Source organism: Hypomesus nipponensis, chromosome 12 (assembly GCF_054491055.1).
Source record: "Hypomesus nipponensis isolate SF chromosome 12, ASM5449105v1, whole genome shotgun sequence".
In the NCBI taxonomy this organism is placed as follows: domain Eukaryota; kingdom Metazoa; phylum Chordata; class Actinopteri; order Osmeriformes; family Osmeridae; genus Hypomesus; species Hypomesus nipponensis.
Genome location: NC_140372.1, coordinates 4,915,433 through 4,939,781, shown reverse-complemented (window position 1 = coordinate 4,939,781; position 24,349 = coordinate 4,915,433). Strand labels below are relative to the sequence as shown.

Sequence of the window (24,349 nt, the reverse complement as noted above, 5' to 3'; positions counted from 1 at the left end):
AGGAAAAGCTCTTTATTTCTGGTAATGCTTTGCTGCAGTCTTGTCAGAAAGGATTTTAATGGGAATCGCTTATCTCGGTCTAGTCTTTCAGGTGTTCAAAAGACTTCCTGGTTAAATAATATAATCCCCAAAGCCTCCACAATTACCTCCTAATTCCATTTTAATGCAGTCAAAAGGTGAAGTGACAGCGAACATTTCATATGTCTCATATACTGTATAGCTCAAAAATGGAATTTTGATTTCAATTATGAGAGTGAGGCTGGAGGGAAAATCTTGATTAGAGAGCCCCATGGCTTTTAGAGAAAGCCTTGACCGCAGACCCCCACCAGGGCATTGATAACAGTGTAATCTAATTTAGAAATGTGTTTCTGAGGAGCCTGGGGGGGTGGCCGAGGGCTATAAAGCCGTGACAGCCACGTCGATATAGTGTCAATCTCTATAACATCTGCAGTTGAAAGCAAGATGTAAAACTGACATTGGGGAATACATGTAACTGAATATTTTCCATGCGTCTTGACAATTTTGCACTTACATGAATCATTTCATATCCAAAATGCCGCATCTCGGAATGGTGTTAGATGATAATTGTATACAATCGTAACTCAACAAAAGAAAACCACGTCTTCCGTATGAGCACCATCATCTGTCGTGCAAAACTGCAGTCAGCCATGAGCTTTTGGAATAAACGGCATGTAGTCTTCCGGCCAAAAACAAACAAGCTTTAGAGATGACAGGAAAGACTACAACTCCCATCCCTAGTCCCTGATCCGGCTCTCTTTCTGTCGTGCCAGACCCCCACCCCTGGACGACTCAACAAGCTTCATCTCGCCAGACAGTGTAATTAAAAGATCAGAGTTAGGTTGGAGGGTGGGGTGGGGAGAGAGGATAGGGGTGGGGTGGTGGAAGAGCTGGTTTGGGGAAGAGGAAGGGGGGAGGGGGGCTGGGATAAAGGAGAGCTGGGTGGACGCCAGGCAGTATGCCACTGCTGCGAGCCTGGCTCAGTGAAGCATGAACGGGAGCCTCTTTCATGCGTCTCCACCTCGTCAAACCCAGGCACCTGCGAAAACAAGCCTTTGGACTAGTTAGCTCAGGCGGGATGTGCTGGTGTCTACGAGGAATGAAATGCGGTTGAATGTTTGCAAAGAAGGAGTCTCTCTCTCTCTCTCGCTCTCTCTCTCTCTCTCTCTGTTTGTGATTTACAGACAATAGACACGCCTGTCTCTTTCAGATTGAATCTCTGTTAGTGGAGCCCCAAAGGGTTGTAGCGGAAACACACTCATACACAGACATTCACCCACGTCCCCCATACGCAAACACACACACAAACACACAAAGCAGGACATCTCAGATATACATTTAAAGCCACTACATGTTCCATGTAAATGTGTGTAACAGAGTTCAAATGGTTAAACTCACTCCTCAACACAACTGCACATTGCTCCATCACGTTGCTATCTTTCCAGAGGTGTTGCTGGCTTAAGTGATGTGTTAAGAAAGGTGTCTGCTGCATGCATGAGTTGAAGGACTCTAATTCAAACTCCAGAGTGGGAGAGATGGTGGAAGCGATACTGATGAGGGACTCAGTGATACCTTTTGAGACATGCTGGATCAAACTGCATTTACCAAATTTGGAAGCAAACTAGCCCGCTCATACTGTACAGAAGACCATTTCACTCTTTAAAATACTGTATAATAATCTATTTTATCAAATGTTCTTATTTAATAATAATAAACTGTAATTTATATCACATCTCATATGCATCTGGTTTAAATGGGTAGAAGAGGTCAGGCTGTACATGCAGGAGAATATTTGAGCAGTGTTAGGAAGGACAGTGTACTGGATAAGTGATGTTGCCTATTGTAGTAGGAAGCAATAAGCTTCCACTTCTCTCGCTACATTTAATTGCAGAATGTGTTCATACCATCAAGGAGTGTTCTATTTTCAATCAGTTTGAATCATAGTAAGCCAATATGCATCACAATCACATTTTGTAGAGTGCTTTCAAAATCAACAGTTTTTAGTTGTGGCTATAACCATAAATCCACCCATCAAATTATTTTATGTAAGAAGGATCTTGAGAATCCTTAAACATATCCTACATCAAGAACTACAAAGACCTTGATACTGTGCTGAATCCTATGTTGTTTTTAATGGGAGCTTGCCAATCAGTTGACATTGTGACTGAGAAGTTAATAGTTATCAGAGAACGCCTGACATCTTCTCAGCTCTGGGTTCACTATTGGCCCTTCTCCAACCGGCCAGTCAATACCTTTCACAGCTCAAATAATCCATCACCACAGAAGCGAGACAGTTCACAGTCTCACTGTTTTGTTGTCTTCATCGTCGAAAAAATGTTGCTCTTCACTCATTGCGAGGGACAGTGGGGAGCGGAGCAAAGCACAGACACTTGGATTGTTGCATACAGTAGCATCGTACACACGTGGTCGTACTTTATGCGCTATTTATATGTTGCTATGGATAAAAGCGTTGACTAGATGAATACAATGTATACAATGCACACATGTCGCTGTACTTACTGTAAGTCGCTCTGAATAAGAGCGTCTGCTTAATGACTGAATGTACATGTGAACCTAAAGTACAGCATTGAACTCTGACTGAAGCCACAGTCTTTTGTGTAACTGTGTGGTAACTGTGTGGTATGGGATTTTCAACTCCAAACCCTACTCACACACACACAGCCATCCGCCTTGACTAACCACAGCTGAGACACTGATGAGCAATCTAAGGTGCAATGCCTAATCCGATCTCAGAAGACAATATAGTCAATCTCAACGAAGAGATACAGAGAGACAAAGATGTGTGTTACCTGTGTCTCTCCTCCTCACAATTGCCACCCAACCCCCACATCCCTTTAATTTTCACTCCTCACCCACCTACACTGTCACTATCCCTCTTTCCCGCACCTCACCTCTCTCCCCTCTCCTCCCCTCTCACTGCCCCTCCACTTCCCACTCTCTTTTATCAAGACCTGATTGCTGTAAGACCCCATCCCTCCCTCTTCCACACCTCTCCAACTCCTCCTAGTAACAACTGAGTATCACTCATTGGACAAGGCTCAGTAATGACCAGCAGATCATCTTCAGCTCCACAGGAGAATGGGCATGTGTGTGTTACCTCCTAGGCCCATCGACTGAAGTCATTACCAGGGTCCAGTGTTCATCTTTAGACTGTGAGTCACACAGAGAGACAGACTGACAGACAGACTGCAGCAGACAGACAGACAGACATACTGCAGCAGACAGACAGACATACTGCAAAAGACAGACAGACAGACAGACAGAGACTGCAGTAGACAGACAGACAGGTGGAGGGAGCCCACGCTGGCTGGGTTCTGGGGGAACAAGTGCAAAGGAAACGTCTTGGGGACAAATGACGTTCAGTTTGACTCCATGTCAGTCCAGACGGGGGCGAGCATTGTGACATCACACGTCCGACACACAGGATTCAGGAAGACGCATGGTTGTTTGAGCTGTGGGACCAGTGGGAGTATCCTCTGGAGCTATGAACTGACCAGGATAGACATACAGTACGTTAGACATGCAGCCCTTCTTCTCTCTAGGAGTGTCTCATACCGATGCTTAATGGAATGATTACACACAACATTGGAGGTGTTGGTGGAGCCATTTGCGATTCGGTCGAATTGGGGGCAGACACAAGGTCTAAAAACTCTGCAACCCAATTTTCTGTGTTTAATGGCTGCTATAACAGACAGAAATCCTTTGGGGGTAGCCTCTTCAGGGCTCGGGCGGGCTCGGGGGGGGGGGGGGGGAGGGGTGGTGGCTGATTCCTTGGGTGGTTCTTTTACCTCTGTGTCCTTGTCTCTCCAGTGTACAAATATCCCCTTCACGCTCTCCCTTCACTCCCACTCCACTCTCCACCCCCTCAGTCCCCCTCACCTTCTCCCCCAAGTCTCCACTCACCAACCCCATCTCGACTAGGGGAAGTTGATCAGCAATCCCTCTGTCCTCCATCTCTCATCCGCTCATCCCAGCCCTTTTGTTCAGGGTTCCACGCTCCTGGTCTGGGGATTTTTGGTCTGGGGAGTGTTTGTTCCTTGATTGGCTTGGTGGGGCGGTGCGCTGGTTGGGGGACACCATATAGATGTATCTGCCACAGTGCCACTGTGAATCAGCCTTCGTTGAGGTTGAAGCGACAGTCTGTCCTTCGTGTAGCTATCGTGTCTCTCTCTAAATGGCCTGTGGGCCTTGAGAATGGCTCTATCTGTCAGGAACAGCAGGCCATTGATCCTCACCGAGGTATTATCCCGTGATGAAATGGTCAAGGCTTTCCCTCTCCGCAATCCTCCTCTCCTGAATTGGACCTCCCCCCCCCCCCCCCCCGCCCGCTTCCCCCAGTTCCCTCTCTCCTGGTGAGTCTGTGTAAGTGCTGCTGGGTATAGCAGAAGGGAGGGTCAAAGTAGCAGTGCGTTGTGGGGGAACCAAGCCAGCCATGCTGAGGTCTGATTCCTGCTGACTTTGACGTCCTCGATTCTGCAGAGTTCCAATCTAACCATCTGTCCTGATTGAACGGGTGATATGCTGAATCACAAGCTCATGATCACTGAAATATGTATGTATCTGTCAGTCTGACCTGTCCTGCTTCAGAACGATGATGTCCCAGAGCGCAATTATCCTGATGCCTGTAGATGTTGGCAGTTTGTCAGAAGGTTTCCAGAGGAAATTTCTTGGAATCTCAATAGTGACACTTTCTTTATAATTAGGGTTAAAGGGTGGGGTTTGGAATGACACAGGGCACAATTACGATTTAAGATAGGTATGTAACTCATGAGGTTCGGGCTAGCTGCAGACTAATAATGTAATTCTCCCACTTACAGCATCTACATCAGGAAAGCTTCTCCATGGACTGAGACAATTTCCTTTTCCCCTGATAGTCTGGATTGGTCTGTTTACACGGGGAAGGTGTGTGTCTCTCACTTTTACAGTAGCACTGCTCCACAGTTAAGAGGCATTATGACTAAACACACACACACACAGACACACACAGACAAAAACACACACACACACACACACTAAAGTCAGAGAGCCAATTAGTTTCTCTGAGATGGGAAATGCTTCCCACTCACAGCTAATTGAATTGGTTTACATGCATACCGTGGTCCCAGCTGAATCCCGTCTGAAAGGACGCGTCAAGAAAGGAAGAGGCCTGCATTGCCAACATCAATATTATTTTATGCATTTTAATGAACACTGTTTGGCTGCATGCTTATTAGGCTCTGCTGCAATATTGTAATCACTAACATGTAATTTGCGAAACGTTTGTGTATGGCAACCTTTTCTGTTGATGGCAGGATCTTTAGGAGTTGGGCTTTAGTGTATTGTATTGCATTTGTCAACAAGGATTGCAAATTTCAATGATTGCTAAACGTCATTGAAATCCCTCATTACTGATTTGCCTGCAGATAATTGTTTTTCTTTTGTGTGGCTATAACAGAAGCATCCAAGACCAGTCAAAATATAATCTGTTACAACATTTGCTTCAGGTTTACTTCAACCTTAAACAAACGTAACTTAACCCTGCAAAACGTATACTGGGCAAGTGCAGAAATTATAATCCTTGAAGTTCTTCTCAAATATTTACATCAACATTGTTGAAATACTGTCAAGGCACTCTTAACAAACAATATACATGTTTATGACACATTTGCAACTCATGCTATATCAGGGTTACTGTCCAGAGTCCTGAATCAAAGAGAGAAGGCTGGTACTGTCCATGGTGCTGATATGGTAAAATTCAGTTTTTCTTCATTTTAAACTTGCGTAAATTGTGAATTTTCAAGAACTCTGAATTGACCAACACAAGTCAATATTTTTATGAAATCTCTAACCCTTATTTGTGAACTTTCTTTAAACTTCAACACATACAGAAGCTTATCATTATTAGTTATTCTGTGTGAATAGACCCCCATCTCTTTTTTTTTTAAGTCTTACTCGTTTGAAACTGATTCCCTGCTGAACTTTCACTCAGTTCCACTCTAGTGTTTGGAGACGTCGTCTCTCTCGTCTGAAATATATTCTCAAAGCTATATGGAAGGCTATGCGATTGGGAACCTTTTTTCGCTTCTCGTTGTGGTGGGACACTAATTTGCTTCCCTCTCACACTTCTAAGGCAATTAGCTTTGAAGCTTTTCAGAAACTATCCTTGCACACGTCGATAGCTAGCGTGGCAAATAAGAATTTAAGCAGGTCCATGGGGGGACGGCTGATAAACATATCAACAGTGGAGGAAACAGAGAAACCAAAAGGAAGAAAATAAATATTATTACGTCAACCACTGGGTTGGACCTTTATTACTGGCTGTGCGACCAAGCACATTCATTTTCCCAGTAATAATGCCAGCAAGTGGAGGATCGAAACCAGCACAGAATGTAAACAACCCAGAGCTAAGGATGCTGGGTAGGGGAACTAGTCAGTAACAGAAACAGATGGAAGTCACCATGAATGGCACACTAAGCAGTACAGAGTGTGTGTTTCCTATGATTCAATCGTGCCCCTCCCTAGTAGGTGGGGGTAATGCCTCTACTGCACAGGCACACGGAATGTGTAAGTGAACATGGGGGGTCAGATGGCTGAGCGGTTAAGGAGTCGGGCTATTAATGAGAATGTTCTTGGTTCGATTCCTGGCCGTGCCAAATTACATTGTCTCCTTGAGCAAGGCACTTTACCCTACTTGCCTCGGGGGGAAGACTATATGTACAGCTCACTTCAATCATGTTTCAGTCAAGTCGAGTAGCAACAAATTATAATAATCCTCAACTGACCTTTCCTGTAAAGGACTTTCCTCTAAAGGTGCATAAAGTCTAAAGTGATCCAAAAATTAACCATATTTAAAGGGATATACACACACCAACAAACATGTACATATTTAAAACATTTATTGCAGTAGCTGTATACCTGTAGAGTAGTAACAAGGGTAACTGTTTCAATATCTATGATGCCACACACCCCCACTACTGACACACATACTGCGGTAAGCAAGTCACTCCCACCCATTTGACTTTTGTACTGTGACACAAAACATGAAAGTGCTGTACAAACTCAATGTCTTCTCAATGTACAAATTAATTGTCTTTCCGGGAAAAAAAAAAAGAAACATGAGACAAAATTAACTAAGTAAATTTAAAGCTATATCATTTTTTTTCAGCATGCTTTTCCTTTGTGTCACCCACCATGCCGTAGAAACAGGGGAAAGAAGTCCATTCTCAAGTGTTAAAAAAATGAAACGTTCCATAATGGTCGGATGAAAAATCTCTTGCACATGCCTCTTGTGTTTTTTCTGTCTTTTCAAGGACTTGATTTTCTACTTTTTTCACTCTTTTCTATTGTATGTGCCCAAACGTTGCAAGCATTATGTGCATAAGGCATTTAACCACTGGAAATGCTAAGCATCGGGCCCACTTATGTCTCCACTATGGTGTGCGGAATGATTGGACATCATGAAGGCACGACACAAGAAGTCCAAAGTTACACTCCTCCCCTTGGTGGAAACGATGCTTGTATTTATGGAAAATAAAATAACTATGTTGCAAATATCTACTGTGCATTTGCACTCAATTAAATAACTATCTCAGTGAAAATGTTTACAGTAATGAGATCATAATCTGATAAAACATTTAGCCATTTACAAATATATTGCTGTTGAATCGTACTGAACACTTTTTTTTTTTAATCTTTTTTTTCAGAGGAAATGATTCCAAGCTTTTCATTACCCTAGTATAGAAATAGAGCATACACATCAATAGTAGAAAACATTTTTGAAAAAATAAGTTTGCCATATTTGAACGAAAGCTGAGAGTTTTGGGGGGCAATGCTGTGCATTCTAACGTCTGAAAATATGTGTTGGTGCTGTGTTCCACACAGGTTTCTTTCTTTATTTAAATGTTTTTTTTTTTTTTTTAGAGAGTCTGAAAACTTAACACTTGGTTTACAACTCGATGACCACCCTTTCGCAAGCCATTACCAAGAGACAACACACAGGACCAAAACCCCAAAGCATGATGGAGAAAGCATAACGGACAACAGTCACGATCCATGATCTATTCCATGTGATTATTACAGGTACATAAAATTGGTTAGTAGTAAGTCCTATTTACAAACACAGGGACAATGACAGACTATACAAGAGTCCACTAACAGTGTTATAAGAACGCTTTCTTAATTATAACTCTGTTTTTCTTTGATTGTATAGGTTAATATAGTCCCGAACAACTCAATAACAACCACGTCACAATATTGGAATATATTGGTCAGCCTTAATAGAGTTTATCTGTTGAATAAATGCGCTCAATCTTCATTTCCTTCATTTGCAAAAAGTACCTTTTTTCCACCTTTTTGTCCGGAAGTGAAGAACATGTAAAGTAATAAAAAGAAAAGTCTGTTTGAGGAAATCCTTCAACAAAATGAAACGGGATGTGAAAACCTGTCTTGCGCCATTGTAAAAGTCAGACCTTAGCACACATTGCATAAGCTCTAGTCTATTGGCCTACATAGTACTTGTAACTATTACACTGCAGAAGCATCAACTTCAATGAGATAAAACAACTTAGGAAAGAAAACAGACAAGCCGAACTCCTGCATGTGTAGCGTAAGCAGCATCTGCAGTGTTCAGATGTGAGAGGGTGGGGCCAAACCATGACACTTCCTATAGCTGCTGCTCCTTGGGGCTTTCTGGCCCAGTGGTTGGCTGATAGGACTTCAGGCTGGCCAATGGGATGTCAGCCATGTGACCAGGGCTGTTGAAGTGTCCCTCACCGCTCCCGAACTGCTTCCTGTCCCCAAACTGGTCCCGCCCTCCGTCGTTTTTCCAGGTCCGGGTCAGGGTGTGACCGTTGAGGAGTTTGTCTTTGGGGCCCCACTCTTTGGGAGAGGCGAAGCTGGACACAGGGGACTTGGCCTGGTAGGAGGTGAGGGTGGGAGGCATCCAGCAGTTGTCTGAGTGGCCCAGCACCAGGCACTCCTGTGTGCACATCTCCGTAGCCTCCACTAGGCCTCGTGGCCCTAGGGGCCCATCTGAGGGGGGGAGAGGAAGGAAGAGGAACACAACGTCAGAACCTTTTTGTTTACGTACCATACATGGAATGATGTCTCATGATAGCAACGCTGTTCATTTGTTTAGTTGCTGTACTGTACAGCACCTGTTGGAAATGACTCGTTTTAACAGTGCAGGGATGCAGTTATAGTGAACTAGTTAAATACCTATGTATCACTGCATGGAAAGTAGAAGTCTGTCAAAATTAATATCTCGTAATTGTCCATGATTGTGGAATTGAGTTGAATTAAACAACAAAAAACAAAATCACTTGAATATTGCTTCACCTGTAAGTGTTCATTGTATTAGTCTTAACTGATATCTTGTCATGATAGAAAATCACTTTTAAGGACAGTATCCACAACGGAAACCAGTGTCTGGATAACTAGTTGGATCACGTGCCATAAAGTCTCAACTTCTAAACCTCCTTGTGACTTCATTACCGAACATTGCTGCTCATATTTTATTCATGTGGTGCCCTTGTGAGCATGTGTTAATTTGTGTTTCAGAAAAACAAAGAGCAACTTCTTAAAACCAGCCACAGAGCTTGTTAAAAAGTCGACTTGTTTTGAAAAAGGTTGTGGGTCTTTAGATCTACTCCAAAGTCCTGCTGAGAACAAACTAAATTTAGGGGAGGCAGAGGCAGAAGGGTGGTATCTAATCTGTCCTGTTTATCTGATGGAGTCTAAACTTTGTGCCAAGGGTGAGGACCAGCGATGATCAGTCACAGAGAGGGTTTCACCCTCTGCTGAGCATTAAGAAACCCCAACACAGTGTTTTTTCAGATGGAGAGTCAAAGTTGAGGCCTGGGTCACGTGTTGGAGAGTCAAAGTCGTGGCCTGGGTTACGTGTTGGAGAGTCAGAGTTGTGGCCTGGGTCACGTGTTGGAGAGTCAAAGTTGTGGCCTGGGTCACGTGTTGGAGAGTCAAAGCTCAGGACTGTCATTTGTTGAGAGTCAAGGAGCAGGACTGTTTTGGGGCTACTCATAATGTGTCTCCATACAACCAATGTTAGACTCTACACATCCATTCCCATGACGTTGGCATCTGATGCACAGCCCATTTTACCCTACAATATCAATACAATGCATGTTTAAAATTTGTATCCCATCAGGGCAAGACAATTACCATCTGAACTGACACAACTTGACAGCACAACAATCAAACAGTGTAGCTTAAAATGTTTTATTTTTGTTTTGAAAATCTTTCATTAACAAAATCATCAACTTTAACATTAAGCCATGGTATGAGTCTTTGTGCAACAGAATGTGTTTTTGAGTTGGCAAGATAAAAGCTCTTGCAGAAGTCTCTTTCTTGGTGCTGCCGTTAACATGTGTTTGCTGTGGTTGATCTTTTCCTCAGATTGCTACCTTCACAGGTAACCTCCCTAATAACATGGCTCATTTGATCTACCGGGAACTCACTGTGGCACCTGCTCCTATCCCTCACCAAGACAGAATCCCATACTGGTTACTGAACTAGGGCCAAATACACACACTCACTCGTTGGTGTGTATTTTGGTGTGAGCACGTGTGTGTGTGTTAGAATTAGTATTAGGGTTAAACTTACATTAAGAGTTTGGATTAGGATTTAGGAATAGATGCAGGATAATAAACTATGGTTGGGTTCAGAGTTAAGGTTGGGAAAACAGGACTTTCAATGGGGCTCAAATGAGAGTCCCCGCAAGAACAGAAATACATATGTCTGTCTGTGTGTGTGTGTCTGTGTGTGTGTGTGTGTGTGTCTCTGTGTGTGTGTGTGTGTGTGTGTGTGTGTGTGTGTGTGTATATGTATGTATGTGTGTGTGTGTGTGTGTGTCTGTGTGTCTGTGTGTCTGTGTGTGTGTGTGTGTGTGTGTATATGTATGTATGTGTGTGTGTGTGTGTGTATATGTATGTATGTGTGTGTGTGTGTGTGTGTGTGTGTGTGTGGGAGAGACTTGGGGTTGGGGGCATCTCAGGGTTGACCGTTCAAGTGATTTTCCCTGAAGCACTGTAGACACACTGTACACTTCACGTTCATGTCACATAGAACAGGGCATCAACAGTCATCTTTTCTTGACAGACGAGTTCCTTGAATTAGTCGTTATTCTCTGTCGCTACCCAACCAAATGTGATTAACCCTCATATCTGCTAAATTAGAATTGGACAGCCGTTCCACATGTTGGCTAGCTCCATGATATTTGAGTGAAGCAGAGGCCTTCAGGGTCTGTTGTGCTGAGGACAGTGGAAATGCATGTAATTGTGCCAGCCCCCTCTTTTGTGACTTAATATGAACATGTTGGCCTACTCCTACGAGCCCCTCTCTGGCTGTTGAAACTTTGTCCGGGCTTTGAGCCATCAGAAATCATTCTCTGTGTTCAGATAGGCCAGAGGAAGCGGCTGGAGGGGGGTGGGAAGAGGGGGGGTGGGGGAATCAGTAGGGTTGCACTAGAGTCTAGCAACGGGCTATCATGGGCCTTGTAAGGAGTCTAAAGAAAGGCATGAGGATGGAGGGCGGTAGGGTGCAGGGTTAGAGGAGGGAGGGGGGTTAGGGTGGTTAGAGAGGCAGCGTTGAAGGAGGACAGGAAGATGAATTTGATAAATTAGACTGGAGGGGAGAGAGGGGAGACAGTTAAATGAAAATGGGAGGACAGGGACAGCGAAAGAGAGATTATCTTTGACTGTGAGAGGGAGAGGAGGACAAGAGAGAGAGAGAGAGAGAGAGAGAGAGAGAGAGAGAGAGAGAGAGAGAGAGAGAGAGAGAGAGACAGAGAGAGACAGAGAGAGACAGAGAGAGACAGAGAGAGACAGAGAGAGACAGAGAGACCAAGATGACAGGGTTGTTCCAGAGTTGGATGTTCTGACACACTCAGATCAGCAGGAGTCAGGTTCTTCCTCCTCCCATCATGGTTCTGATGGAGGTCAGAACTCACTCTGTCGTCGTCCATCGCACCGTGTTCACTGAAAAAGCTTTGTTTGTGCCCCAGTCAGGGCCAGCTTACTGTACCATAAATCACTCTTCCTTCTCTGCTCCTTCTGGTGTTAGGAAGAGGAGGCAGCGTCTCCTCTCAGACGAGACATTGTTATCAGGTGATGCTATCAGTTTCTTCATTAATCACGTCTAGCTTTTCTATTCTGCCGACGTAATCGCTGTGGCGATTAAAATGCAGATCGGAGGCAGGTCACGTGGCCAATCAGAAGCCCCCATGGGCAGGGAACAAATGAAACAATCCATCTCCCTCCAATAGCTTCCTGCTGTCGAAGAGTGGCCGGGACAATCCTAATTGAAACATCCAATCAGACAAGGCGTACCTGTCACGCGGCAAATAAAGTCAAGGGCTTGGTGGAGCCGTGACCACATGAACGTTCCTCAGACAGACATCACAGACTTCAATCATCCCTTTTGATCAAAGATCACGTTGGGGCCTTATGTTTACCGGGTGGGACATGACATCGAAGGGTATTTGTCAGTGATTGATCCTAGAGCGTGTTACTGTACGTTTGACTTGGATCGAAACGTCAATATGAAACATGTTGTGAAATCTTTCAATGATTATGCTTTACATTTGATCGTGGCTGGGCTGATCATGGGCGCATACATATGGATGAAATTGCTCAGAGTACTGGAAGCAATAAGGCTCAATCTTCACCAGTACGCTGAGAGACATGAATGCACGTAGATTTACCAACCACAGTTGAATGTATAAATCCTACATTATGATGAATACAAAAAAGGGACACATCTATTTCTAGCCTTCAAACTTGACCTGCCCGCAAATTTTTTTTTTTTTTATCGCCTGAGGGAAAAGACCAGACAAGTTCACTAAGGCTAAGTGAAAGGTTTACATCCCTTTTGGCGTCTATTTACAATTTGCATTTATTTCACTTTGGCAGACAGGGCAGGTCAAAGAGTTCCCAATGTAGACTACATGAGACTTGTGCTGGCAGTCAGATCTATGGTATTTCTACACGCTTGGATATGTGTGTGTGTGTGTGTGTGTGTTTGTGGTTTCCTGCGTCTTGGTAGGGTTCAGTGCCTCTCACATGTGTTGTTGTTGCTGGTTCAGCCTCCTGTCGTAGCAGTCACATGGTCAGCCTCCAGTCACATTGATTACCTCACTACGGGCCTCGACATCACCATGTCACTTATCAGGGATCTACTGGAGAAACTAACAGGACATCGGAGAATGAGTGTGTGTGTAAAGGGTGAGAGTTGGCTGAGCAAGCTGTCTGACTAGAAGAGAGAACAGGAGAATGGGGCAAAAAATAATATAAATCATGTTTTCTACTGTTGTAGTGGGTCACACGCCGACACTCATTCAATCACTCACACACACACACACACCGGCCTCTCCTCATGTAATATGCCCAAGAGCTGGACATCATGACAGGAACCTGAGTCTCCAGAGGCCTCTCCCTAAACTGCTCACCACTCTCTCGTTTGGATGAGTGAATATGCTAATGATCTTGACCCCTGTGACCCTCAGGTTCCTGTCATGCAAAAAGCTCCTTCGCCGTTGTTGCTTCCTACGCACTTGGTGACAGCTCACCAGAGGGCAAGCTTTCTGCCCGCGGGCCGAGAGACAAGCAAACACTCACAGGCACGCAGACGCGCATGGTGTATGTCCAACACACAAGTTTGCTCACATACACCCACACAGGTATGCGAGCGCACACAACAAACAATAGCCAGTGGTTGAAAATTCTCTGCAGTAGCCCTTGGTTCTTTAAATAACACTGATGCCCAGGTGCTGAGGGTTGCAGGCCAAAGGCAGCCACTGTGTTAGAATGCTGCTGACTCCTGCTTACTGCGCCAATACAAATGTTATCACTGTCCAAAAAGACAGAATACTCCCAGATAAAGAATTCATTAGAACCTTGTCCTGATGGAGAATCATTAAAACCTGTCAGAGCCGTTCCGTCTAAAACTGCAGCAGCTGTGGAATTAGCCAGCGCTGCGAGCGCCAACCGCTAAACACTTTGGGATACACACACACAGACATGCACACACACACACACACACAGACACCTTTGCTGTCCCTCCCCCTCGGTTCACAAAAACACCGGTAGGGTAGAGAGGAGAGAATGATCCACTCGTTTTAGGCCAGAGGCTGTTAGCAAGCATGAGAGAGCACAGTCCTTCCCGCCAACTCTCTCCCTCAGCCTCTTCCCTCCCTTCTTTTTCTGTTTGTCTGCTGGCTAGCGCTAATGAGAAAACGCCTGGCTAATTAATAGTGATGCACGCTAGCTCCGCTGACATTCCGGGCCCACGCCAACGACCTGCGGATGAGGCTGTGGGAGGGATGAATGGAGAGGGGGAGAGAGCGAGACAGAAGGGGTGAGAGAGGGACAGAGAGAGAGAGAGAGAGAGAGAGAGAGAGAGAGAGAGAGAGAGGGAGAGAGGGAGAGAGAGAGAGGGAGGGATTGGCTGTCCATAGGGCTTGTTTACTTAACTGTGAGTTAAACAAACCCAGATGTTGCTATTTGGGGAGAAATTAATCTTTGTTTTGGTGGAGGATGGAGGAGCGCTGTAAGTGGACGACTGAGGAGACAACAGGAACAGCCTACTGCTCTCTCTTTCCTTCTCTCTCCATCTGTATTCATCCATTCCTGTAATATATGTCTTATTTATCCCTGAACATCTCAGGGATGGGTCTCAAGAGGTACTTTCATAGTCACTCATCTTACACACAAACACACACACACACACTAACGCTATATGTTGGAGATTGTATTACTAAGAAAATAAGTAATATCTAGAACCTGAGGCAGACTCATCTCTGTACACAGTCTGAAAGGCCTCTGCATCAGAAAGGATCTCATGGAACCACAACAGAGAAGTGTGTTCAACAGACGGGCTGATCTGAAGATGTGATACCGCTGGTGTGTGTGTGTGTGAGTGTCTGAGCATCTGTCCATGTGTGTGTGTGTGTGTGTGTGTGTGTGTGTATGAGCCTGTGTGTGTGTGTTTGAGCATCTGTACATGTGAGTGTACGTGTGTGTGTGTGTGGAGGAACGGGGTCTGTGCTGCAGTGTAAGAGGCCACCAGGGGCCTGGTGGTGAGGCTGGTGAGCAGAGCAGAGCCCGGCAGGGCGGGGGGCCCTAGGAGACCTCTGAGCCCGCATGATGGAGCCTTCCCCTGGGGTGCGTTAAGGCCAGGCGCCAGCATCAACACCGCCCTGCCCCAGTCCCTCCGGAGACATCAGCCAGGAGACGTTTGGGCGAGGTAGATGGGGAGGAAGGGGCTCCGGGAGTGTGTGTGTGTGTGGGGGGGGGGGGGAGGGGGGGGGGGGAGGGGGGGGGGGGGGAGCCCAGGGAATGTGGGGTGGGGGGCTGAGGAGAAGGGAAGACAGCAGGAGACAATAGGGCTGGATATATATGTGCATGCGTGTTAAAGTCCATGGTCATTTTTCAAAACATGCTGACAATAATGAGTTCACTGTCTGAGTCACCTCAACATCCTTCTTTTACTTTCACAGGTCCAGAGTTTTGGGGAGGGTTAGTTTTATGTTGATATTGAAGAAACTTCCAGATATTTGCATGTCTAAACACTTGTCTTTACGATAATTATGATGGTAATGCATTCATTTAGCACAGGCTTTTATACAAGGGGAGATTTGAACCTGCAACCTCTAGATCAGCAGTCAGATGTTCAAAAGATTGGAAGTCAATCCTGGTTGCTTGTGGAAGCCGAACCAATATAATTTGTTCTACCCTGTCAACATAAGAGAGAATTACAACATGCTCGTGGAGCTCTGGTTTCTTAGCTTGCTTTCATGTTGCACCATGATGCTTTTGTAGCACATTTCTATCAAAAATTAATTGATTCACTGTTGGGGTTTCAACCCAATTTTTTTTTTTATTTTTATTTTTTTTTTTTTTTTTACAAGGTCAAATCAAAGTTTAAAGAGAGGGAGACATTTTATCTTGAATTAATTAGAGATTAAATAATGTAATCTGCATTGGGGCAGGTTTGTTTTTCAAACTTTCAAGAATACTATGCGGCTTAAAATCAACACTTAGGAAGACAAAGATAAAAACAGGTCAACCTTGCAACCGTGTATTGCTTGCTCTTTTCCTGCTGAATTTCACCTTAGTTCTCAGAATATGGTCTTGTATTGATCAAATGGATCATGATTTCTCAAGAGAGGAGTCAGGGATGTCAATTTGTAAGGAACAACTGACACCAACAAACAAGTTCCAATTATTTATTATCTTGTTTTTGTTGCCTTTATCTAACACTTCAGGTTTTTTTTGTTACACCGTTAGTCATGAGAAACATTGGACTTCCAGTTACAAGTGATTTTCCTGAAACAGGAAGCATTAACGTGGTACGTCACTGTCATGCGACAGAGAGAAATGAATAGAGAGAGAGAGAAAGACAGGGAATGAGAGAGGAGACAGAAAGAGGGAGACTGAAAGGGATAGACAGTGGAGGGAAGGTAGTAACTGGCAGACATAGAGAGAGAGAGAGAGAGAGAGAGAGAGAGAGAGAGAGAGAGAGAGAGAGAGAGAGAGAAGGGGTGAGAGAAAGAGGGGGTGAAAGAGTGGGAGAGAGAAAGACAGAGAGAGAGGGGGTGAGAGAGAGAGAGAGAGAGAGAGAGAGAGAGAGAGAGAGGATAGGAAAGGTAGAAGTGTTGGTGCAGGTGACGGTCTTGTGTAAGAGGCTCGTCTCACATGGTGTTCTGACAGTCTCTAACAGGCTAGATCATACCAGCCCTGTCTGACACCCGTCTTCCCAGCCTGACTCTGTCCTGCTATCATCAGGCAATCCTCCCCCTCAATCCATCCACAGGAAGAAGGGAGGGAGAGGGAACACGAGAGAGAGAGAGAGAGAGAGAGAGAGAGAGAGAGAGAGAGAGAGAGAATAATAAATAATAAACCCTAGGAGATGTCAGTGTTGACAACCAACACATGAAGGCCCTTTTCCTTCCTGCTTTGTTTTCCTGTTCCATGTGAGGAGAGAGAAGACAGGAGGCAGAAGAAGGAAGTGTAGTTGGGTAGGTGCAGAGTTTTCGGTTTAGTAAAGACTTGATGTGTGTGCTTTTTCTGGTCACGAAGCCAACCTAGAAAGCATCTGTGCAGCACTCTTTCCCCTTTTGTTAACTCTAACCTTAACGGAGGTCCAGTCCAGAGGACAGGACCATACTGCCACCCTCATAAGGGAGTAGGGGGCAAAGCTCAGAGAGGTCAAAGGTTATTCTGCTGCCCAGAGAGACTGCACCGCATTTATAGAGGGAGGGAGGATGATAGAGGGAGAAAAAGTGGGAGGGAGAGAGAGGGAGACAGGGAAAGATGGAGCAAGAATGAAAGAGAATGAAAGATTCCTTAGACTTTCTTGCCCAGGGGGGTCCTAACATGAAAGTGATTGCTCCTAGCATCACTGCATATGGGTGATAATAAAGAAACGACACCTTTACCTTCGACAAGGAAGAAGTGCTTGGGTAATTTGTGTGTGTGTGTGTGTTTAGTGGTCGTCACACACCCACCCACCCACACACAAACACATTCTCTCACTCTACTCTAACACTTGGGAATTATGGAATTCCATTACACACACTACACAGGCCCAGGATCTTTTAATCCTGGCTGACAGCTGGTTGTGACCTGGGTTCTGCCATGTTGTAGACCGTAGATACGGATCATGTTAGGAGAAGCAGACACAACCATGGAAAATAACTGGAACAGTCTCTACCGACGGCTAGAGTCCTCTATTATTATTCAGCCTCTATGAGCTATACAGGGATCAGATCACATGTCGCTGGCTGTGCTAAGTGATGTGTCACTGAAGTCTTATTGTCAACTGGACCTGTGTGGTCCGTCTGAATTTTTGACAAATGGTCTGATTGAGTTTTGGACATCACAGCAATGCAAGTTTATAAAATATATGAAAATATGCATTATGCTTCTAGACACTGATTTAATAAAAGGAAGTTGTCAATTGAACATTATTCTTTTTCTATTAATGCTGACTGCATGTGTTACCTGAGACATTTTCATGTTGGTGTTTGTTGTGTTCTTCAAAGCTTGTTTCCCAATTACTCTCAGAACTGGTTCACACAACACAACACAGAGTATATCTCATCTTAGATTCTGTGCGAATCACTAATGTGCATAACACCCATGGCACCAAACGCATCAGCAACAAGGTGTTGTGTAGGCTTACCCTTTAAAAGCCCACACAAGACTGCAGAGCCACAGTCACTGCACTGGTATTAACATAATCAGAAACACAGCCTGAAGTCGAGCTTTTCATTTCTGCACAAGTGTTGAGGGAAGTAATAGCACAGAGACACACCAGGGAGAGAGAGAGAGAGGCACATAGATGGATAGAGAGGAGAGAGTGGCAGAGAGAGAAGGAGGCAGAGAGAGAGAGAGAGAGAGAGAGAGAGAGAGAGAGAGAGAGAGAGAGGGGGCAGAGAGAGAGGCAGAGAGAGAGGCAGAGAGAGAGGCAGAGAAAGAGAGGCAGAGAGAGAGGCAGAGAGAGAGGCAGAGAGAGAGGCAGAGAGAGAGGCAGAGAGAGAGGCAGAGATAGAAAGAGACTCAATTCACTGTGTTGATCATTAACAGGAGCCTGGAGAAATTTGATAATAAAATAGAAGGCTGTAAACCCCCTCAGTGTGCTCTAATTGCAGCTTGGTGCTACATCTTCTCCTGGAATAATTGTAATTTCAGAACATGCTCTACCTACTTGAACACTTATTCATCATTACCTGGAGGAAGGGCTTCTACTGTACCCGACTAGCTGTCTATAATAGGGGCTCCACATTATAAAGAGCTGACATGCTCAATTACATCGAGCCTACAAGCCAGTGAATGTATGTAGGAATAAAGTATGTTGTGACATTGCTACTCTGAATCATCCTAAGGCAAGTTCCTGCATCCTTTGGTCAGAGCATATCATTCACCATATCATTCTCCTAGGTCACCATTAGCCAACACAATCAATGTTTACGTAACAGTATGTTAGCAAAGTCTCTTGGCACATCAGCTGAATATTGATCAGAATGTGTGCATAAGGATTACCGAAGGGCATGGATAAACCTTTTGTCGTAACCTTCAGTAAAACAAGGCTGAAACTAAGAAGCAACGGTTAGGCTATGTTTTGCCTGCCAACTGTACAACGTGCATGTACTTGTAATTACCCGAAACTTCCTCAGAGATCCTGCACCATGAACAATTATGGTATGGTGGTAATAAAACACTTTCCAACATTTCCCCCTTCCAGAGCTGTGAAACACACACCCGATCATGCATCAGTCAAGTGCCAATTCTGAAAACAACTGGCAGTCGTCCATGTCGTTTCTCTGTCCAAACCAGACCCTGTAAACAGACGTCCCGCATGTTGTAACAGTCCTACACTGTGTGCCTGGCTAATGAAGCATGCATCAAGAGGGGGGACCTGTTTTTCGTGGTTGTTTCTGTGACAGAACACTCGCTACACAACCTCAGGTTGATGTGTTTTGGTGTTCCAGGTTGTCGTCTGTGTCTGTGGAGCGTAAGCTGGTTGCACAGCAGTGCCGAGAGTCGTGTAGTTTACAGCCACATGTCTGCTCGTTAAGGAGGGGAATGTGTCACAACTTAGGAAGCAGCCATGCGCTAAATTGCCTGTGATGGAATAAGTTGGCTCTTCCTGTCCAAGTTTGCCAGCGTCTGGAGCTCAGTAGGAGGGTTCCAAAGGTGTGCGGGTGGACGGGAAGCGGTAATTAGTTAGTTAAGTCCATTAGATCATCCGGCTTGTTATGGATGAAGCAACATAGGGAGGGGGAAGAGAAAGGGAGAAAGGGGGGGGCGGGTGTCTGCAGTACTCTCTGACATGACTCTAGTTCACTTCAAGTAAGAAACACACAACGTCTGGGGGTTGGTTGTTCGGAAGTTGGAGTCTGTCTTAACTTGGGATCAATTTCCTTGTGAAAATGAAGGTGGGAAGGAAGGGTAGGGTGGGTAGGGTAGGGGGGGGATAACAATGAATTTGGTTCAATTTTCTTTTTACACTGTTGCATTGCATTGTGTAAGACGATATTATTGGGGTGGAATGTGCTAATCTTGCATTTCCCAGAGAGTGGGTGTTTTCTCAGCCATGAGATGTGTGGAGGATTGGAGGTCAGGGTCTGGCCCAGCTCCCCTGCTGTGGGCAGGTGGCTGAGAACTTCTGTCAGCCAAGTAATTAAGTGTCCATCGCAGGCTTGCAGGAGGGCTGGGCTTCCCACAAGCCACTTCCTGGCTCCATCTGTGAAGAAGATGGGAGGTCCAATATGGCCGCCATATGACAGGTCTCGCCAACCAGCACTGCAGTATCACTTTCAATTTCTCAACTAGAGTAGGCGACAAATCTGTACTGCTACAACGAAACAGTCGTCTGTCATACCGACACATCAAACTGTAATTGTTAAACATTGTTTGCAAACTTAGCCACAAAAGACTTTCAACAGCGACAGTGGGAATCTAAAACGATGGCGTGTGTATAGGTCAGAATCTATGTTCTGAAACCGTTGTCCCGACAATGACGTACATTAACAAACACGCATGCATTTGTAAATAAAAGAAAGCATTTCCTCGACAATAATGCCATGGGTGTTTACTCAACACAGGTGCTTGTTGTAACCTGCGTGTGACATCCTGTGGATGAGGATAATGTACCACTGTCATGTCAACCAGGGACGACGCATTGATATGTGTGGCTACTCTGATTCGTAACATAATTACATGTTAAAAAACAATTTGTTGTTTTTGAAGATGGCTGCAATTAATCTTTCAAACGAGCGGCGCTGGATGAAACAAGAAGAAAGAAGAGGAGGGTCGGGGGGAAATAAGTGCCAGCATCGGAGGAAGAAATGATAGGATGACCTTACTGAACAATGATTTATGGATGCAGTAGTCAAGCAATTACAGCAGGTGATACCTTTGAAATTTCAAACCATGGAAATTAACTTTGCAAGCGGTTAACTTGGGCCACCTTTAGCAAGGGCATCGCTAAATTGCTAGCTACATTAGATGAGTCCTCTGCAATCTTTCCTTGTCCCTCAGTAAAGGGATTGTACAGCAGTGGAACATGTTGCCCCCCCTCATGATGCTAAACCACCTTGTCAACACACAGTCAACAGTTTAATCAAAGTAGCACTGTGTTTTATTGCCTCTATTAATATTTAATTTCCCTTCTTGCTTTCATTCATGAAGAATCTAATGTCCACGGCCAGTTATGCTAATCTGTAAAATCACCTTTGAAATCCCAGCCTTTATAATAACAATCCAGTCACGTTAATCCCACAGATTACTCTCTCGTGCAGGTTTAATCCACATTACCTGAGAGAGAGGAGAGCCACTCAGGCAGTGTTACAGCTGTGAGCAGACTGTCATCATAAACCCACAATCCCCATCTCTCCTGCTACTCAGTGTCAGCTGCGATGGCAGTGACCACATGAGGGAACATTGAGCATACTGAAATACATTTACATTTAGTCATTTAGCAGACGCTCTTATCCCGAGCGACTTACGTTAAGTACAGGGACATTTCCCCTGAGGCAAGTAGGCTGAAGTGCCTTGCCCAAGGACACAACGGAATTTGGCACCGAGAATCGAACCGTCAACCTTCTGATTACTAGCCCGATTCCACTCAACCACTCAGCCACCTGACTCCCCAAATAGCACTTGGTTACACAGAAGATACTCTCTCCTGGGGAAAAAGGAGAAGGGAGCCTTGAGAGGACTCAGCAAGAGGAATATGCAGTCGTTGTCTATGGCCCAGATTTAAAAAAAGCTTGGTTTTCGTACAGTAACCTAGTAGAAATGAGTTTCCTTTGAGAGATTGAGGCATTGGAGATTTGAGGACAGTTCACATACTTCTACAGCGAGTGTCTGCAAAGTCTACACAAACTTAATTTCAATTATTTGACTTCACTTTTGTGCTAACCGATCCTTCGCACCAGCTGTCAGATCCAAAGAACAGTGAAGAGAATTTAAGAGAAAAGGGATGTGTCCACTTGGACAAAGAAAACTTGATAAGCACCATGGGTAAATATACAGGCAATTGTGCCATCATCAAAATTTATCACAACTTGCCCTTTGTGAGACCTCTCTCTCTTTTCAAGAAAATGAGTGACATGTTAAAATGGTATTTGCAGGAAAAAAATGTTTTAAGGGCACTCTGCCTGTCAGCATGTGTACGCATATCTGGATGAGACTGAGAGTAGGTGTTTGCTACATTCCGACAACACTCTGTGTGTGTGTATGTGTGTTAGAGACTCAGAGCGTCAGAGAGGAGCATTTTGATGTGGACTGATTGCAAGGCCCTTCAGTCACGGACAGGATGTCAACTTCTCTCTCATCAGAGACTGACATCTCTGCTGACGTTAGCTCAGGCCTGAGCCATCAGCAGAACAGCAACGCCGACACCACCTATCCTTCCCTATGGCACCCTGGAAATAGATTAGGACAACAACAGCAAATTCACCATCTCTCTGACGAATGTTCACAAAGCCAGGGGTCGGATTGATTGGAAAAAATGACTTGTTAATGACGTCAAGTTGTTTATTTTCGATTTCCCTTCCCATTTTTTTCTCTCGCTTCATTGTTATTCACCCTGGCTTCATTTTGTGAGAAGTGAGAGCAATTCTGAATAAACAAATGCTTAAAAATGTCAGTTAAAAGGTGTACTGTACCAAAGCAATCTTACTAGCATTGCAACTGCCAATTAGGAGCTCTAATCAGCTTGTGTCTGAGATAGTAAGGTGGAAGAGTGTTTTCTGTCGGCTTCCGGAAATCATCTTTGAGGTAATTGGCTTCACATTGTTTTATTATTTTCTATTCATTCACCCTTCAAAGTGTTCATGCATTGTTTAACGGCAGCGAAGGGAACATTTGTCTCAAAAGCAGCAAAAACATTGAACAATATGCCTCTGATGAGGATGAGAGATTACAGCGTATCTCAATATCCTCTACAGCTTCTCTGGTCTAAGTGGTTTTATTTGGGGATATTAAAAAACAATTATCATGAATTTAACAACCAGTACAAGAGGGCGATTTAACATATTAAACACTGCATCTTAACTCATCAAAACCCAATTTCAGAAAACAATTTCTAGAAGACAAAGTCACCCATTGAATGGTATTGATGCTTTGTCCAACTGTCTCCTTCCTTTCGGTATGATTACAGTGGACTTCCTGCCTTCCTGTCTCATCCCCTCTCTGTGTCTAACAACAGCAGGCGGCCTGACACCATGACAAGGTCACATGACGAGGTCACATGACGAGGTCACACCCCAAAAGCCTGACCCTGCTGAAGAGAGCTTTTACCTGAGACGCAAACACACACACCTACACACTCATACAAACACACACACCTACACAGTCATACAAACACACACACACGCAGTCTTACAAACATACAGACACAGTCATACAAACATACTATCACAGTCATAACAACACACAAACACTGTCATTTGGTAATACAAAAAACACACACTGTATACAAACACACGTAAACATTCATACAAACACATACACACCCTACAAATACACCCAGCCATACAAACTGTGTATGTGTGTATCTGTGTGTGTGTGTATCTGTGTGTGTGTGTGTGTGGGGGGGGGGGGGGTACACTTATCCCTGTGCTGTATGTGTTTAGGGACCATGACAACCAATCTCCTTTCAAAAGATAGATTCATGTCAGCGTAGATGTAGACCTTGTAACACACACACACACACACATTCATACACTCACACACACTCACCGCTCAGGTCCTTTAATGCACTCATCCTTCCTGTCTCTCTTAAATCCTTTCTTCTCCATCTAAGGTTGTAAAACCATGAGATGGGTTTAGTCTTGACGGACTGGCAGAAGAGAGGAGAGAGGGAGGGACAGGAAAGAGAGAAATGCACAGCAATGTTCAGAAAGAAAAAGAGAGATAGAGAAAGAAAGACCTTAAGAGAGTGCCAGAGGCTTCATCATTTCATTTCCTCTGGCCCATCTATAAATGGCAAGCATTTTAATCCTTTTAATTATGGATACCCGCTACAATTACCTCAAATTAAATTACTTTGCAAACCTCCGAAGAATACGTTGCTAGCGCAGCCTTAAGACGAACAAGAACCAGGCCTGCCAAGGATTTAACCTCCCTCACTCTGAGAAACACATCCAGATTTCACCCCCACCTCCTCATCCCTAAAGCTCAACCCCATATGGTATTGAAATATTTAGATTGCCTACCAGCCTGTACCCAACCTTAACCTCCCCCCTCCCCACACACAGTGATCTCTCCCTCCTGGCCTGCCATCCTTGTGGGGGCTGCAGAGATTACAG

The 24,349-nt window shown here is 44.6% G+C and overlaps 1 protein-coding gene across 1 annotated transcript in view; it reads right to left on the bottom strand.

The window, feature by feature from the left end:
- Window positions 1-8,680: 8,680 nt before the first annotated feature.
- The window catches only part of pcdh9 (protocadherin 9), a 139,159-nt gene continuing 123,490 nt past the window's right edge, over window positions 8,681-24,349 (bottom strand). The window contains exon 3 of the mRNA XM_084668276.1: window positions 8,681-9,048. Coding sequence (XP_084524402.1) covers window positions 8,681-9,048 — 368 coding nt within the window. The remainder of the gene's footprint in view (window positions 9,049-24,349) is intronic.